The 19928-nt window shown below is 38.0% G+C and overlaps 1 protein-coding gene across 22 annotated transcripts in view; it reads right to left on the minus strand.

The window, feature by feature from the left end:
• Window positions 1–19928, minus strand: part of CCDC66 (coiled-coil domain containing 66) — a 104328-nt gene that overhangs the window by 12759 nt on the left and 71641 nt on the right. For 16 of the 22 annotated variants that reach the window (XM_086367423.1, XM_086367421.1, XM_086367420.1 and 13 more), the window contains 7 exons: window positions 16126–16567; window positions 14355–14514; window positions 12661–12764; window positions 11094–11215; window positions 10035–10136; window positions 864–995; window positions 218–468 (listed from right to left, as the gene is read on the minus strand). In XM_086367423.1, coding sequence (XP_086223549.1) covers window positions 218–468; window positions 864–995; window positions 10035–10136; window positions 11094–11215; window positions 12661–12764; window positions 14355–14514; window positions 16126–16567 — 1313 coding nt within the window. The remainder of the gene's footprint in view (window positions 1–217; window positions 469–863; window positions 996–10034; window positions 10137–11093; window positions 11216–12660; window positions 12765–14354; window positions 14515–16125; window positions 16568–19928) is intronic. The other 6 variants (XM_086367426.1, XM_086367424.1, XM_086367442.1 and 3 more) reach the window with 1 other exon arrangement.

Raw genomic sequence — 19928 nt, forward strand, 5'->3', positions numbered from 1 at the left:
CATTTCTACTTTTTTTTTTTTTTGATAGGCAAGAAGTAGATTAATATAGGACAGCTGAAAGAGATGCAAGTGGGAAGGCAAGGGAGCTCTACCGAGTCATTTCTACTATAAATAAAAATAGGAAACTGATAACAATTAAGATATAAACAAACAACAGCCCTAAAAAAAAGCACACAGACTTTCTTAAACATCAATAAATACTGAAGAATGAACTTACTTCGTTTTCTGAATGTTTGCCACAGCCGTATCTCTAAAAGGTTTCACTGTATGTTCCTCCTCTGAAGGTTCAATCTGGCTTCCAACTGTAGGTGTATAAAGACTGCTGATATCAGCCAGCTCCTGAGTGTCCGGAGAGACACAGAAGTACTCTGGTTGTTTTTGCACTGACTGAGAAGATAGTCGAGACTGAGAATCAGGATAGTTCTTTAAGGAATCAAAATGCATCGCCCATCTGTCACGTTCCTCAGCCTAATCACGACAAACAAGAACTGCTAAGAACTTTAATAACTCTTCTTACATTTAAAATCCCACATGACAAATAACACAATTTCTAAGAGTCACCACACAGCAAAACAAGCATCATGAAAATTAACAAAATCGCATTCTGTATTGATTCCACATACGTTGAGACAGCTAAGCTTAGAGAATATGAAAAACTCAAAGAATTAGGAAATGTCTAACAAGTTACAAGAAACTAAGCAAAATCGCACTTACTAAATTCATTCAAAAAAGGTTCACAAGAGCAAATGTGGAAAAATTTAAATATTCCAGTCTTGTCATGCAGTTTTAGGATACTTTTAAGTTTATGATTAAAGATGTTTAATTTTTTTTCCCCTGTGTACCCATGAAACTTTATAAGTTACCATTGAGGATATAATTTTCTCCTCTGCTTTTTTTTGCCGGTCATCTTCTATTTGCTTGTTCAACTCTTCAATCCATTTTCGCTGCTGTTCTTGTTTCACAGCACTGAAAGGCTGCTCCAGCAGTACTGCTTCCTAAACAACAGTCACCAATACCATTAAAAGTTTACATTTCTTTTCCTAATCACTTTATCTTTTACAAATCTTTCCGAAGAATTTATGTAGATTTAATGTGGTAATATATTTATTTCTAAGAGATGCAATAATTTTAAACAAAAAAACTCAAGTATACAAGGAGCCCTCATAGTCAACAAGAGTCTGAAATGCAGTGAAGTGAAGTGGCTCAGTCATGTCTGACTCTTTGTGACCCCACAGACTGTAGTCTACCAGGCTCCTCAGTCCATGGAATTTCCCAGGCAAAAGTACTGGAGTGGGTTGCCGTTTCCTTCTCCAGGGGATCTTCCCAATCCAGGGATTGAACCCAGGTATCCCGCATTGCAGGCAGATGCATTACCATCTGAGCCACCAGGGGGACAGTACTTGGGTGCAATCTCAAAAGGGAGAGGGTGGGGAGATTTGGGAGAATAGCATTGAAACATGTATAATATCATGTATGAAACGAGTCGCCAGTCCAGGTTCGATGCACGATACTGGATGCTTGGGGCTGGTGCACTGGGACGACCCAGAGGGAGGGTAGGGGAGGGAGGAGGGTGGAGGGTTCAGGATGGGGAACGTGGGTCTACCTGTGGCGGATTCATTTCGATATTTGGCAAAACTAATACAATACTGTAAAGTTTAAAAATAAAATAAAATTTAAAAAATAATAATAATAATAAAAGATAACAATATATATATGCAGAGAAAAATTAAGCAAATATTAAATAAAGTTTATTAAAATTAAAAAAAAAAAACAGAATAATCTCAGTTCGTTTCCAAGGCAAATCATTCAACATCATAGTAATCCAAGTCTATGCCTCAACCACTGATGCTGAAGAAGCTAAAGTTGACCAAATCTATGAAGACCTCTAACACCTTCTAGAACTAATACCAAAAACAGATGTCCTTTTCATCATAGGGGACTGGAATGCAAAAGCAGGAAGAGATACCTGGAATAAAGGCAAGTTTGGCCTTGGAGTACAAAATAAAGCACAGCAAAGGCTAATAGAATTTTGTCGAACACGCTGGTCATAGCAAACATCCTTTTTCAACAACAGAAGAGAAGACTCTACACGTGGACATCACCAAGTTAAAATCAGAATGATTATGTTCTTTGCAGCCGAAGAGAGAAGCTTTATATAGACAGCAAAAACAAGACCCGGAGCTGACTGTGGCTCATTCCATTAGCTCCTTTGCAAAATTCAGGCTCAAATTGAAGAAAGTAGGGAAAATCACTATGCTATTCAGGTATGACCTAAATCAAATCCCTTATGATTACACAGTGGAAGTGAGGAATAGATTCAAGGGATTAGATCTGTTAGACAGAATGCCTGAAGAACTGTGGATGGAGGTTCATAACACTGTACAGAAGGAAATAATCAAAACCATCGCAAAGGAAAAGAAACACAAGAAGGCAAAGTGCCTGTTTGAGGAGGATTTACAAATACCTGAGGAAAAAAGAGAAGTGAAAGGCCAAGGAGAAAGAGAAAATTATACCCAACTGAATGCAGAGTCCCAGAGAATAGGAAGGAGTGATAAGAAGGCCTTCTAAAATGAACAATGGAAAAGAAATGGAGGAAAACAATGGAATGGGAAAGACTAGAGATAACTTCAAGAAAGTTGGCGATATCAAGGGTACATTTTGTGCAAGGATGGGCATGATAAAGGACAAAAATGGTATGGACCTAAAAGAAGGAGAAGAGATTAAGAAGAGGTGGCAACTATACAAGAAAGGTCTTAATGACCCAGATAACCACGATGGTATGGTCACTCACCTAGAACAGGACATTCTGCAATGTAAAGTCAAGTGATCCTTAGGAAGCATTACTATGAACAAAGCTAAAGGAAGTGATGGAATTCTAGCTGAGCTACTGTAAATCCTAGAAAATGATACTGTTATAGTGTTCTACTCGGTATGTCGGCAAATTTGGAAAACTCAGTAGTGGTCAAAGGGTTGGAAAAGGTCAGCTTTGATTCCAATTCCAAAGAAAGGCAATGCCAAAGAATGTTCAAACTACTGTACAACTATGCTCATTTCACCTACTAGCAAGGTTATGCTCAAAATCTTTCAAGCTAGAGAAATTCCAGAAGTACAAGCTGGGTTTTGAAGAGCAGAGGAACCAGAGATCAAATTGCCAACATTTGCAGGATCATGGAGAAAGCAAGAGAATTCCAGAAAAATATCTACTTCTGTTTCATCAACTACACTAAAGCTTTTGTGTGGATCACAGCAAACTATAGAAAATCATCAGAGATGGGAGTACCAGACCACCTTACCTGTATTCTGAGAAACCTGTATGCAGGTCAAGACACAAGAGTTAGAACCAGACATGGACAACAGACTGGTCCAACATGGAAAAGGAGTGTGTCAAGGCTGTATTGTCACCCTGCTTATTTAACTTCTAGGCAGAATACATCATGCAAAATGCCAGGCTGGGTGAATCACTAGCTGGAATAAAGACTGCCAGGAGAAATATCAACAACTTCAGATATGCAGATGATACTACAATAATGGCAGAAAGTGAAGAGAAACTAAAGAGCCTCTTGATGAGGGTCAAAGAGGTGAGTGAAAAAACTGGCTTGAAACTCATCATTAAAAAAACTAACATTATGGCATCCAGTTCTATCACTTCATGGCAAATAGGGAAAAAGTGGAAACAGTGGCAGATTTTATCTTCTTGGGCTCCAAAATCACTGCAGACATTGACCACAGCCATAAAATTAAAAAGAAGCTTACTCCTTGGAAGAAAAGTTATGACAAAACCTAGAGAGTGTATTAACACAGAGACATCACTTTGCTGAAAAGGTCCATATAGTCAAAGCTATGGTTTTTCCAGTAGTCATGTACGGATGTGAGAACTGGACCATAAAGAAGGCTGAGCGCCAGAGAACTGATGCTATCCTATTGTGCTGAAGAAGACCCCTGAGTCTGCAAGGAGATCAAACCAGTTAATCTTAAAAGATATCAATCCTCAATATTCATTGGAAGAACCATTGCTAAAGCTGAAGTTCCAATACTCTGGCCATCTGATGCCAAGAGCTGATGCACTGCAAAAGATCCTGATGCTGGGAAAGAGTGAAGGCAAACAGAAAAGAGGGAAACAGAGGTTAAGATAGTTAGTTATTATCACCAATTCAATGGACATGAATTTGAGCAAACTCCAAGAGATAGTAGAGGACAGAGGAATCTGGTATGCTACAGTCCATGGAGTTGCTGAGTTGGACATGACTTAGCAACTAAAAAGCAATACAAGTCAATTTTTCAGAATGATATTTTTAACACATACTAGCAGAAGCATATAACTAACAGTAAAGAAATGAAATTTTCTAATGAAAATTCTAAATTTCTAATGAAAATAGGAAATTCTCCAAAACAACTACAGATTTTAAAATTTCTAGCCTAATATAGTCTCATTTACTTTGAAAGGAAATTACTAATATTCTGAATAAATGACTACTGTTTACATCTGGCTTCAGAATACAAAAACACTGCTTTTGGACCAAGAGTCAGGAGGATATAACAGAGCCAGCTGCTTTCTCTTTTGAATCATGTCTCTCAGTGTATTTTCCCCCCCATTTCTGCTGTGACAGCTCTATCAAGATCTATGATACTTCAATAAGAAAAATACACTGTGTCCAGAATAAGTCCCTGAATTTTATGAAAAAACATAAACAAAAAACAGCAGCAAAAACGTTTACTGTTGTTCTAACCTAGGAGAGTTTACTATGCTTTAACAAATAAGAAAAGGATATATTCTACTCAAAGTGTCTTGAAAGGCAAGTTATGCAATGAAACATTGTTACATGACATAACTTTAAAAACAGTTTGACAGAATAAGGTAATAGAGATATACCTTACAATATTACTTTCTGTCCATAGTTTCATCAGAAATAATGGCAAAGCTCAAAGTTTACAACCAAGTGCCTTGATCAAAGGGAATACTTAAACAAAAAGGAAAAATCTTAGTATCTCAGATGCTCCCACACATTTTTAAACAGAAAAAAATCATCCATTTAAGTCTAAAAAAACTACTCAAAAGGAGCTTTATCTTCAGGTAAGTGATTTAACAATTCTATTTTTAGAAATGTTATTTTAGAGATCAAACTGGGGGTTGGGGGAAGGACCCTTTGAACTCTTTAAAAAATTCACAGGGTGGTCCAGTGGTTAGGACTCCATGCTTTCATTGCCAAGGGAGCAGGTTCAATCCCCGGTCAGGGAACTAAGATCCCACAAGCACAGCAAAGTGGCCAAGAAAACAAAAACAAAACAAAAAAATTCACAGCAAATGGCATGAATCATCACAGAATCCTATAATCTGTTTCTTAAGTCTGATGTAACTAGATCTGATTTCAAATTTTGGTGAAGTCTCAAATTATTCAAAAATAAGACACAAGTCAAAATACCTTTGAAAATTCTTAAAATCCTCACTAAGTGTTTCATATATATGTCTTCTATTTACAAGCCTGTAGAAGATTTAATCATCAGTTCTTCTAATTCAGTCTTCAATGTCTTACTCAAGGATGTCTTACAAAGCCATTACCATTCACTTGCTTCCCAACTAATTAAGTCATTTCACTTCTTCAATTGAGTAGAAAACTCTTTATTACTTTCTTGTTTGCAACTTTTCCCCAGTGCGCATTCAGGTAGAAGAATGAAAGATAAACCTGGGGAATGGGAGAGGTGGTAGGTAAACGCAGTCTTTTTTTTTTTTTTTATATAGTTACGGCTGCACTGAGTCTTTGCTGCTGCATGCAGGCTTTCTCTAGTTATGGCAAGTGCGGCCTACTCTCCGTTGTGGTACACAGGCTTCTCATTGCAGTGGCTTCTCTTGTTGCGGAGCATGGGCTCTGAGCACACAGGCTTCAGTAATTATGGCCTACAGGCTTAGCTGCTTTGCGGCACGTGAAATCTACCCAGACCAGGGATCAAACCCCTGTCTCCTGCACTGGCAGGCAGATTCTTAACCACTAGACCAAAAGGGAGGTCCTCAAGTCTCACAATTACTGAGCTCATTTTAGTTGAAATTGAGTAAGGCTGCTGCTGAGTCGCTTCAGTTGTGTCCGACTCTGTGCGACCCCATAGACGGCAGCCCACCAGGCTCCCCCATCCCTGGGATTCTCCAGGCAAGAACACAGGAGTGGGTTGCCATTGCCTTCTCCAATGCATGAAAGTGAAAAGTGAAAGTGAAGTCGCTTAGTCATGTCTGACTCTTCGCGACGCCATGGACTGCAGCCCACCAGGCTCCTCCGTCCATGGGATTTTCCAGGCAAGAGTACTGGAGTGGGGTGCCATTGCCTTCTCCGATTGAGTAAGGCAGATAAATGTAAAATACAATACACACTGTGTAACAAATGTGTTATGATTATCTAGCACTTCCCTTCCATTAATTCTTCCATATATCTAAGGAAAGAAACTTCTTTTTCTAGGCTTATCCACTTTTTCAATTTCTCTCCTTCACATTAATGACCTGAGATTTCCCTTCCTTCCCCTACATAAAAACTCCTTTTTAAAACACCTATTTTGAGCCTATTCTTAACTGACAGCCTTGAATGAAAACTCATTTTCATAGGTACTCAATACACACTTCCTCACAAACAGTTCCTAAAGTAAATTTTTAGCCACCTTCAAGTCATTCTATGTTAGAAAATGTTAGTCTTACTATAATAAATGCTGTATGAATGGCAGGTATATCAGAACTGAAAGTAGTTTCCAAATGGTCACCTAGACACACCCAGTGCTGTTTCATTTAATTCTCTCCTTAAAGCACGTCTGGGAAAGAATAATCAGCGGTGACTTTGCCAAAGGAGTCCTGTTTGTTGTCAGTGCATGATTCCAAGTCCAGATACCAGGAGCCTCTTACTTTAGACACTTCTGTTCACCTACTCATCTTGTCTAATCAGTAGGCATAAAAGGCATTCTTCTGCATGGTGGGTAGTTTCAGGACACTGAGCTAGAAAGAACCAGATCTTCCAAGAGGAAGAGCAGCACAACTAAGAGCTACATACAATCATTTGGGGGGCAGGGCGGGGGCGGGGGGTGGCGGTGGAGCACTTTGAACTTCAAAGTTACTTTCAGTTCAGTTCAGCTCAGTCGCTCGGTCATGTCTGACTCTTTGTGACCCCATGAATCGCAGCACGCTAGGCCTCCCTGTCCATCACCAACTCCCGGAGTTCACTCAGACTCACGTCCATCGAGTCAGTGATGCCATCCAGCCATCTCATCCTCTGTCATCCCCTTCTCCTCCTGCCCCCAATCCCTCCCAGCATCAGGGTCCTTTCCAATGAGTCCACTGTTCGCATGAGGTGGCCAAAGTACTGGAGTTTCAGCTTTAGCATCATTCCTTCCAAAGAAATCCCAGGCTGATCTCCTTGCAGTCCAAGGGACTCTCAAGAGTCTTCTCCAACACCACAGTTCAAAAGCGTCAATTCTTCGGCGCTCAGCCTTCTTCACAGTCCAACTCTCACATCCATACATGACACAGGAAAAACCATAGCCTTGACTAGACGAGCCTTTGTTGGCAAAGTAATGTCTCTGCTTTTGAATATACTATCTAGGTTGGTCATAACTTTCCTTCCAAGGAGTAAGCGTCTTTTAATTTCATGGCTGCAGTCACCATCTACAGTGATTTTGGAGCCCAGAAAAAGTCTGACACAGTTTCCACTGTTTCCCCATCTATTTCCCATGAAGTGATGGGACCGGATGCCATGATCTTCATTTTCTGAATGTTGAGCTTTAAGCCAACTTTTTCACTCTCCACTTTCACTTTCATCGAGAGGCTTTGTAGTTCCTCTTCACTTTCTGCCATAAGGGTGGTGTTATCTGCATATCTGAGGTGACTGATATTTCTCCTGGCAATCTTGATTCCAGCTTGTGCTTCTTCCAGTCCAGCGTTTCTCATGATGTACTCTGCATATAAGTTAAATAAACAGGGTGACAATATACAGCCTTGATGTACTCCTTTTCCTATTTGGAACCAGTCTGTTGTTCCATGTCCAGTTCTAACTGTTGCTTCCTGACCTGCATATAGGTTTCTCAAGAGGCAGGTCAGGTGGTCTGGTATTCCCATCTCTTTCAGAATTTTCCACAGTTTATTGTGATCCATATAGTCAAAGGCTTTGGCATAGTATATAGTTAGAAATGATTAATACTGTATTTTTTTGGCCATATCACATGTCTTGAAGGATTTTAGTTCCCCAACCAGAGACAGAACCCAGGCACACAGCAGTGAAAATGCTGAGTCTTATTAACTGCTGGACTGCTAGGGAAGTCCCAAAATGATTAATTTTATGTTATGTATATTTTACCACCGAAAAAAGGGTGAAAAATTAGAAGAATATTTTGTTGTCCAACTGCAGAACTACAGTCTGGTGGTAGCAACAGGAAGCTAGCAGAATGATAACCACACTTTCTATCCCATGTTAGAGAGTATGAAAAAATATACTCTTCTTAATAAAAGGCTTCCCAGGGAGGGGTATAGTCATTAGAGAAAGCCAAGGTTTCATGAAAGTGAGGTATTGTCAAAAAGGCTGAGGCTGTAAGTGAAATATTTCTTAGAAACACAAAAAGAAATTTTAAGTTGCAGAGTGTAAAAGAATGTTTAAGTTGAACAATACAGGAAAGAGAATACAGGACCATTCAACTGGGAAAGGAGGAATAAGATTGAGAATCAAGAGCAGGAGAAAGGAAGATGGTGGGAGGACTAACTTCTAACACCCTCAGGGCTCAGAATGGTCCTGTGCTTTGTAAATTGTAACCTCAGCAAACCTTCATTCAACGCTTGTTACATCAGTCACTGTCCTACACACTTTATATGCATTACCTCCTGTTTTAACTAAACTGGCCTTGATGATTCTGCCTGAAAGTGAATTTCTCAGTTACATGAAGATGTTAACTTAATATTCATTCAAATAAAAGAAATGCTTGTGGCTATGGCTGCAATTTGTGAGACCAACATCTTTCAAGTATTTAAAGGGGGATTTCTTTTTGTTACCCAGTTAGTTCATGTCCCCTCAGTAGTACCTCTCCATTATCTTAACCACATTTATACTAAAATACATTAAAAACTATATTTCAATAGTAAAAATACGCAAACATAATCATATCCTAATCTTCGGTGGTTCAGTTCTAGATTTAGTATATGTTTTCCTTTCTAGTCTTTCTCCCACTCCCAACCCCTATCTCTGACTCCACAGTATAAATAACTTTACTGGTTTTCTAGATTACAAAATAAAAGACAAACGTTATCATTAAAAAAAAAATGCAAAATCACCTCAAATGGTTAACTCTTTATTTGCATTAATATAGTATGGATTACTCCTGGATAATAAATGACCTAAAAAACCATGCAAAATAAGCAACACATTGACACTTCAACCAACATTTCAGTAATAGAAGTACTTAATATTTTTAGCATTAAAGTTCTTTTCAATCCTAATGTTGAAAAGTAAACAAGCTTGCAACTAATTCTCAACAACTTCATGAATAGTTTTATTTGTAGTTTTTAGTAGTAAAACTTAAAATTGTCATTCAAAACTACAGAATTTTCCAAAATTACTGCCAGCAAGACCAATGGATTGCCTTTTAACAGCTAGTCAAAGTGCTTTGGGGAACACAGAAAAATGTAATTCATATTAATAATTTGAGTAGCCTATAAAATCATTTTATGTAGGGAAGTCAGTCCCACATGAAGCAGAAAAAAGCTGCCATGCAAACAACCTAAACAGATGTATTCTGTAAGAAATCTACCAGTATTGAAAATTTCTATCACCAGAATGATACTTTTAGTTTACTACCTTATTCTCAGAATGCATTTGTTAAATGTAAATTGTTCACTAGGAAGGAAAAAAAGAATAGTTGATAACTTTTTAAAAAAATTTAAGGAGCATACTGTACTCAGTAAAGTTAACAGATAATTTTTTTAAAAAGAGTACTGAGATTCACTTCTTCAAGGAAATAGTTTATACAGCAATCGATGTGAAAGGGTTTATGTATTTACAATAATGACACTTAGAACTTACCTGTGAGGTCTGACTAGCTCGAGGCAGTGAGGGCCCATCAGCATGGATCACCATTACCTGACTGGGAGACTGTGACAGAATGCTAGAAGAGCAGGCAGAAGTCTAAAAATAAATAGAAAAACAAGGGTACTTTTTTGTCTAATATTAAACACATACTGAATTTAAAGTCCCTGAAGTACTCCCTGAGGGACACACAGTATATACTTCTGTTTGATCAGCAATCACTTATGTTTGACTTGATAACCTTGTAATGGATACCACATGGTCAGTGGTAGAATTTTGTGGTTATGTAAAACATCATGGCCAACAAAGGTCCGTCTAGTCAAAGCTATGATTTTTCTAGTAGTCATGTATGGATGTGAGAGTTGGACTATAAAGAAAGCTGAGCGCCAAAGAAGTGATGCTTTTGAACTGTGGTGTTGGAGAAGACTCTTGAGAGTCCCTTGGACTGCAAGGAGATTCAACCAGTCCATTCTGAAAGAGATCAGCCCTGGGATTTCTTTGGAAGGACTGATGCTGAAGCTGGAACTCCAATACTTTGGCCCTCTAATGCGAAGAACTGACTCACTGGAAAAGACCCTGATGTTGGGAAAGGTTGAAGGCGGGAGGAGAAGGGGGATGACAGGATGAGATGGTTGGATGGCATCACTGACTCGATAGACATGAGTTTGAGTAAGCTCCAGGAGCTGGTGATGGGACAGGAAAGTCTGGCTCGCTGCAGTCCATGGGGTCGCAAAAAGTCGGACATGACTCAGCTGAACTGAAAACATCATGGAGATCTCTTAGAGGAGCCTCAAGGAGGTGCCAGGAACCTCTATACTCACCTACAATATAGTAGGTTTATATTATAGTATATAGTAAGATTATTTATAGGATACAGAGTAGTTGAGGTCATACTTAAATTCAAAATAACATTTTAAAACATCAAATGTAGCGTGAGTTTTTTAAAAAATGAATAAGCTTCAAAAATAAGCTTTATGATATAAACAAGGCTTAGCACTAAAAAACTGCAGTTAAGGTATCTTACATTCCATAAATGCCTGATTTTGATGCTCTTACCTTAGACTGGTCCACAATTTGAAGTTTTTCCCATTCTATTTTATCACTTTCAGATTTTTTCCATGGATTATTCCATTTTTCAGAAGCTTCTTTTTCTTTCTTCTTTAAAGCAACCTGTTCATCTGTAAATAATGTCCTTTTTTAAAAAATATGTAAAAACTGTAAAAAAAAAATCACGTAAACAAATCATGACCTTCTTAAAGACTGCAAATGTTTAAGAAGATCTACTCAAAACTGTTTTTGAGGAAGGAGGTTAACTCACAAGACAGAGAGAACTCTAAGATTTATAAAATAAAACATTTAATCAGAAACAAATTTAAGTATGGCATAAATGAATGTAAAATGTTTGTTTTACTATAATTATAAACAAGGAGGAATTTTTCAGAATAACATATTTTATATTATGCTAATTATGTGAGCTTCTATTCTTTGGTAATGTTCATTCAATTATTACTAAGATTCTTAAAGGCTAGAACTGAAGTCAGAAAAACCTGGGTTCAAACTGAAGGTGAACCATTTCCCTGCTGTGTGACTGTGGGAAAACTGATGTTTACTCCTCTAAACCCCCTTTTTCACTTTGCAAAATGAGATTAATAATAGTGCTTATTCTCAGTACAGGGCCTCATACAAAGTATTTTAAAAATGTCAAGCATTATTATTCATAACTGCTGAAAAGTAAAATATATAAAATCATGTGTCCAAATTTGTATCAAAATATTTAAAGTTGAATTATGATAAAAACACACAATCTCCAAACCTTCTGATACAGTTACTATACATTTATTTAATTCCTTCACTCTTCTATTACTTTGACTTCCAACAGAAATTCACTCCCAGTTTCTTCTGTTTATCTCTTTTTGTAGATCACCTGTCCCAGCAGGGCTATGACTAACTAGAAACTTTCCAGTTCAGTGGACAATGAATTCCATCTTTATGCTTTTAGTAGTACAACTATTCCTAAGAAGTACAACTATTACTGCAGTATTTTTCAAGCTCTCATACCTGGACACTAAGTCTAGCCCAAGAAGTAACAAGAGTTTCTTAGTTATTGTCTTAGTTACCTTAAAATCCAACTTAACACAAATTATAAATTATTTTATTATGATATCCACAGACTGAAAAAGAGAAATAAGCTTGTTTTTACAGGGGATATACTGATTGGTATCCTACTGATGATTGTTGATTAGAAAGTTTTAATTTTTGAAATAAAATATTTTTAAATAAAACCATTTTCAACCTATAAAATTTCTGTAATGGAAAAATATGAAAATGGATTCTCAGGAAATGAGAAATGTTTAGAAACCTTTGTTTGAGCTCCAGAATGACACTGATATTAATGTTCATCTGTGGCTTTGGATGAACACCACAGAGCACTAAAAAATAAAAGACTGTTGAAAGGAATGTGAAATCATAAAGTTTATTATGCCATTTGCAGAGAACTACTCTAGATGGTGGATGATATAAAACAAGATTTTGGATAATATACTGAAAGATCTATTTCATCCTCAATATATATTCCTTAGATAACAAAACTATTAATATAATAAAAGGTGCAGTAATTACCTACCAAGCTCTTTCCTCCACTGGGCTTTTTTTGCTTCCAATAAACTTCTATCACGTTCTCTTTCTCCCAGAGTACTGAATATGTCAGCTGGTTTCCATACATTCTCTCTAAGACAAAACATAAAAAAATAACAAAAACCTTATTATACATTTCTATAAACTTCAGTTCAGTTCATTCGCTCAGTCGTGTCCAACTCCTTGTGACCCCATGAATCGCAGCACACCAGGCCTCCCTGTTTATCACCAACTCCTAGAGTTCACTCAAACTCATGTCCATCGAGTCGGTGATGCCATCCAGCCATCTCATCCTCTGTCGTCCCCTTCTCCTCCTGCCCCCAATCCCTCCCAGCATCAGGGTCTTTTCCAATGAGTCAACTCTTCGCATGAGTATTGGAGTTTCAGCTTCAGCATCATTCCTTCCAATGAACACCCAGGACTGATCTCCTTCAGAATGGACTGGTTGGATCTCCTTGCAGTCCAAGGGACTCTCAAGAGTCTTCTCCAATACCACAGTTCAAAAGCATCCATTCTTTGGTGCTCAGCTTTCTTCACAGTCCAACTCTTGCATCCATACATGACCACTGGAAAAACCATAGCCTTGCCTAGACGGACCTTTGTTGGCAAAGTAATATCTCTGCTTTTTAATATACTATCTAGGTTGGTCATAACTTTCCTTCCAAGGAGTAAGTGTCTTTTAATTTCATGGCTGCAGTCACCATCTGCAGTGATTTGGGAGCCCAGAAAAATAAAGTCTGACACAGTTTCCACTGTTTCCCCATCTATTTGCCATGAAGTGATGGGACCGGATGCCACGATCTTCGTTTTCTGAATGTTGAGCTTTAAGCCAACTTTTTCACTCTCCTCTTTCACTTTTATCAAGAGGCTTTTTAGTTCCTCTTCACTTTCTGCCATAAGGGTGGTGTCATCTGCATATCAGAGGTTACTGATATTTCTCCTGGCAATCTTGATTCCAGTTTGTGCTTCTTCCAGCCCAGCGTTTCTCATATAAGTTAAATAAGCAGGGTGACAATATACAGCCTTGACATACTCCTTTTCCTATTTGGAACCAGCCTGTTGTTCCATGTCCAGTTCTAACTCTTGCTTCCTGACCTGCATATAGGTTTCTCAAGAGGGAGGTCAGGTGGTCTAGTATTCCCATCTCTTTCAGAATTTTCCACAGTTTATTGTGATCCACACAGTCAAAGGCTTTGGCATAGTCAATAAAGCAGAAATAGATGTTTTTCTGGAACTCTCTTGCTTTTTCCATGATCCAGCGGATATTGACAATTTGATCTCTGGTTCCTCTGCCTTTTCTAAAGCCAGCTTGAACATCTGGAAGTTCATGGTTCACATATTGCTGAAGCCTGGCTTGGAGAATTTTGAGCATTCCTTGGCATTGCCTTTCTTTGGGATTGGAATGAAAACTGACCTTTTCCAGTCCTGTGGCCACTGCTGAGTTTTCCACATTTGCTGGCATGTTGAGTGCAGCACTTTCACAGCATCATCTTTCAGGATTTGAAATAGCTCAACTGGAATTCCATCACCTCCACTAGCTTTGTTCGTAAACTTACTCCATAAATATTAAGTAATAAAACATTAAATAGCTCTAGTCTTCAGAATAAATATTTCACATACAAATCAAGGAAAAGTAAAATCATATTCCCAAGATGACCCCACAGTAACAGATGAGTTACATACGTGGAAATTTTCTGCTCACACTGATTAGATGTCACCTGATTTTTATTTAAAACAGATTTGCTTTCATCCTGAATAGATGAAACAGTCTCAGTATTTTGGAGAAGTCCCATGATGTTCTCATCCTTTGGCTGATCAGGAATATTGTTTAGACTATACTGACCTACAAGGCAAAATGCATGTTTTAAAATTAATACTAAAATTGCATCTATTATAATACCTTATCTTGATATACTGCTATACAATTTTTTTTAAATACTGCTTTACACATTATCTAATTACTTACTTCTTACAGCAGTTCTTGCAGTGGGTATTACAATTCCCTTTTTGTTAAAAACGGAAACTGAGTCTCAGAGGTTAAATGGCCCAGAGGTATGGCCATAGCCATACAAACTTTTATTTCAACAAAGAAAACAAGCAACAACAATGAGGGAAAAACCTCCATTTACTCTTGCCAACATTACTTTTACAAATAGTATAAATAACACAAATCACAACTTAAAGGAAAATAAATGCAAACAGATTTAGAAAAAAACTCATTACCTTGTCCTTATTTTTCTCATTTAGCTGGGAAATCAATCACTGCAGAACTTTTCCATGGACTATTGTATATATCTATTCCAAATATTTTATATAGGGCACATATGCTTGGCTCAAAAAATTCTTTACCACTGAGCCACCTGGGAAGCCTTCAAACCAACTATACTCCAATAAAAATTAATTTATTTAAAGAAAAGGACTTCCCTGGTGGTCCGGAGGCTAAGACTCTGAGCTCCCAAAGCAGGGGACCCAGGTGCAATCCCTCCTCAGGGAACTAAATCCCACAGCCCAGCTAGAGATCCTGCACTCCACAGCTGAAAACAGATGAAGATCCCATGCATCACAACTAAGACTGCGGTGCAGCCACATAATTACACAAGAATATTTTTTAAGTAATAAACTTCTAAACTTTTAAGGATAAAAGCTAGCACTCTCACTTTACAAAGAATAATCTACCCTAAGAGGAGGTAAATTACTCCATTATGAGCCCTATGGGAGTGTTAAGGACCTACCTGGTCCCCAAACCAGTTGTGGGCCCTCTTTCTGGTGACTGTTGATTTTATTTTTATTTATGTCACTGTTGCCTAACAAAATTTTAACAGTATTTCTACTCATAGTCACAAATCCTTAGCTTAAAGCTGAAACTAGAAGGCTTTTAAAAATATAATCAATGCCCTAATTAGTAAAATAGAAGGCATATAATACTCTACTACTTCCAAGTAAGTGTTTTACATTGGTTACAAAGATAGTGTTGTCAAGTCTTAGCAAGGACTGAAGGTCAGTAAGAACAAAAGCCAGGGCCAGGAAAATAATCCTTTTCAGCAACTCGTGTCCAATCTCTATAGCAAAATTCTTGTCATTTTTCACTAGAAATACTATAGTAATTTTTTTGAACATTTTATATATTTATTTTTCATCTAAGTAAAGCCTTCTAACATTCTAAAATGAGCACAACAGCTTTCTTTCTGTATGACATCTAGATGCACAAAGCTGGATTTCTTAAGTCTATGGTACATGAGAATAATATTCTTAGCATTAATGTTAAATAAAACATGGCATATTTTAACTATAAGAGTAATTTTGCATATGAGAGAATGTCTTCTAAACAAATATTTATTTTAAAAGTTCATGCGTTAAACTAGAATTTAAGAGGCAGTTAGGTAAAATACAATGAAACTGAAATTCTAAAACACTTACATATTGATAAAATATTAAAATTTTAGAAAAATCTTACTTGTTTCCTCCTCCTTTTCATTCTCAGTCAGGGTAATAGATTTACTTCCTTGGTTTACAGTCATCAAAATTCGTTGTAGTTGGTCTTCTGTTAGACACACCAAACCGCTCTTTCTATTTTCAGCTGTGATGTGCTTTCTACAAGGCTTCTGTTTAGCTACTACAAATGGATTCATGGTGTTTCTAGTCTTCTGTATATTAGGGGGTGCAAATGAAATTTCTTTCTCGGTATGAAGACTGTCTTTGTCTACAGACTGTTTGCATAAATCCTTAGTGGGTGAAAAAGTCATACTATTTTTTTCACCTTTTAGCAGTGAAGTTTCTGAACCAATTCTTTTCTTTTGCAAAAATTTTTCACTCCTCACACAAGTATTTTGTGATTTTAGAATGTATCCAGTTTTAGTTCGTAAAGGATATTTTGCAATCTTGGTTTTATTTCCCATCTGTTAAAACAAAATAAATTTATTATTTATAATAGCATATGAAAAATGAAAAATTATCTCTATATAATCAATGATAAGCCAGGCTTCAAAACTTTTTTCCCTCCACTTTGCCAGTCAGGTAATACATCCGTAGAAACTCATACTTAACCTTTGCAAATCTTCACTTGAAATCTTTAACAACTGGGGATTATTATTTTATTTCAGAATAATGAAGATTACAAAACAATTTTAATTTTGGTTGTTACAGTCCATTCCACTTCAGCTTTGAATCTCATGTCAGCATTGTAACACGCACAATACCTTTGTCTTTACAGACCTTTAGGTTACCATCCCTTATTCCTTAAAATCTGAGCTGGTGGGTCACCATCCCTCTCTCTAACCTAACTCCTATCTTAACTACTGGTGCTTTTACATTGTTTGAATAACCTCACTTCCCTGGACTCTGCTCTGCTTATCTTCCATGCTACTTCAGTTACTTATTCCCACAGTGGTATCTTATACTGACCTTGTAACTACCCATAACTGTAACCTTTCAAAATCACAATTTCAACAAGAACCTCCAGTCATAGACCTTAACACTTGTTAATCCCTCTACATTGGACATTATTCCTTCAAATTTTACATGGCTCATTCACTAACCACCTTCAAATCAGGGCTCCAACATGACTGGCTCATGGAAGTCTTCTCTGAACACTCTATTAAAAACTGCAGGCTTCCTGCTCTGAACTCACTCCCACATTCCTACTCCCCATTTTCCCAAGCTACTGTGCCCAACACCACCCTTGTGGCAGAAAGCTCCAATACTTTGGTCACCTGATGTAAAGAACTGACTCACTGGAAAAGAGCCTGTTGCTAGGAAAGATTGAAGGCAGGAGGAGAAGAGGATGAGAGAGGATGAGATGGTTTGGATAGTATCATTGACTCAATGGACAAGAGTCTGAGTAAACTCCAGGAGTTTGTGATGGACAGGGAAGCCTGGCGTGCGGCAGTCTGTGGGGTCACAAAGAGTCGGACACGACTAAGCAACTGAACTGAACTGTGCCCCCTTCCCTTTCTCTCCTTTATTTTGCTCTATAGCACTTTTGGTATTGTAATATTCTATATTTATTTTGATTATTTTCTGCCCATCCCACCTTTGTCTAACTTAAACTCCACAGTGCAGATTTTTGTTTGCTTTGTCCACTGCTGTGTCCCCAGTATCTGAACAGTGAGTGGAACAGGGTAGGTTTAAGGAAATTTTGTTGAGTGACTATCTTCAACTACACCATTTAAAGACCAAATTCTTTATCTCTCATCCCCAAGTTAGCATTCCTTTTCAAAATATCTAATTTTTGTAGCACTGCTGTCCCAATCTTTCAGATCAGTAACCATGGAGTCAACTTTGACTCTTTATTTTCCTTCAAGGTGTTCTTTAGTTTACCAGCAAATACTGGTCATTTCTTCCGTCCAAATGTCTTTTTCTCCCCTTTTATATGACCTTAAGTCTAAATTCAGGTTTTCATTACCAAACAAATACAGCTTGCTTTTCTCAAATCTACCTCTTTTTTAACCCACTGTACGTTTCTGCAGACACATCTAACATAAAGTAATTGAACACTCATTCAATCAATATTAACTGTAGCTCTTTAGGTGATCAACACTATGGAAAAGATGCTGAAGGCATAAAATGAGTAAGACAAAATTCCTGCTGTCAAGGAGTTGGGTAGATACCATATGGCTTTCATCTGGCTTATCATATCTCAAATCTCCTTGCTTTCAAAAATTACATAATACATAACCACACTTTGACCAATTAATCAACCTCATTTTACCCTACTTTTCAAAATGTGCCATATCAGCAGCAGCAAAATCTCTTTATTATCCTCTTCATCCCATGTACACCCTTTCATCCCAGGCTTTAAGACTTTCGATAATACTGATAGCACAACCTAAGGCAATGGCACCCCACTTCAGTACTCTTGCCTGGAAAATCCCATGGATGGAGGAGCCTAGTGGGCTGTGGTCCATGGGGTCGCTAGGAGTCGGACATGACTGAGCAACTTCACTTTCACTTTTCACTTTCATGCATTGGAGAAGGCAACGGCAACCCACTCCAGTGTTCTTGCCTGGAGAATCCCAGGGACGGGGGAGCCTGGTGGGCTGCCGTCTATGGGGTCACACAGAGTCAGACACAACTGAAGTGACTTAGCAGTAGCAGCAGCAACATGCTCTCTTTACCCTCCTATCCTATGGCTATTTTTATATAACTAATTCTTTCAATGAAAGGTGACAAATTTAAATACCTACTGCAAATTAGGCTGGGTGGCAACTAGGATGAACTAAAGAGCACTTATCCATCTAAAGCAGGCAGCCAGCAGTCAGAAGCAGCTTACACTGACAAACAGGAATTTGGGCTCAGCTGGGATAGTGGGTCTCTCTCCACAGAGTCTTTTATCCCAATTTCTTTATTGGATGGGTTCCAAGAAGGTGACAATGGAAGCTGAAGGCCTACTGATGCCTTGGTTCTAGAATATGCATAACACCACTTCTGCCACATTCTGTTGGTCAAAGTGGGTTTACAAGGGCAGTCCAGATTCAAGGAGTAGGAAAGCCTGATCTTATCGGGAAGAGCTGCAAGGAGTTTGACATTTAACCTATCAGACCAACATAAACTAAGCTCCCCCTGCTAATCCCTCCCCATCCATGCTCGCCTTTTCCTCTGTGGTTCTTACCACAATTTGCAATCATGTTTATTGGTTTTAGTTTTTCACCACTATACTCTGAGCTCTGAGAGGATAGATAGCATGTTAGTGTTTCTTCACTTATCCCAACTGCCTAGTCCAGTGCCTCACAAATAGCTGGTGCCCAATAAATACTGGTTGAATAAATGAAAGCAAATTCCATCTCAGATCTAACATGCTATGGATTTTGATAGCTTGGTAGTAAAAAAAAAAAAAAAAAAAGTGGTAGAGCTGAGTAATTCTACATATCTCAGAGTGATGATTCTCAGAGTACGGTCCCTGGGTCAGTAGTATGAGTTTCTAAAAACTCACAGAAAAACAAAACCCAGACCTACTGGATCAGAAATTCCAGGGGAAGGCTGAGAAATCTGTTTTATCAGGCTCTCCAGGTGATTCTTATGAACATGAAAATTTGAGAACCATGGTCCCTTCTTTGGAACATGAGTTTCACGGGATTTAAACAAGTGTTAAAGTACAAAAGGATTTCATGGAGCAATAACTGGCGAATACCCAATTAAATACAGACAAGTTTATAAAGTGCAAAACTTCATTTGCTCACGATCATTGGGATTCTTTGAGATTTATGGTATCCAGTTCCTCTTCCAGGAGCATGGGGCTAGCATTTGATGGAATGCATTTTG

Source organism: Bos grunniens, chromosome 22 (assembly GCF_055505025.1).
Source record: "Bos grunniens cultivar Pamir isolate PY7600 chromosome 22, Bosgru_T2T1.0, whole genome shotgun sequence".
NCBI classification, from domain to species: Eukaryota; Metazoa; Chordata; class Mammalia; order Artiodactyla; family Bovidae; genus Bos; species Bos grunniens.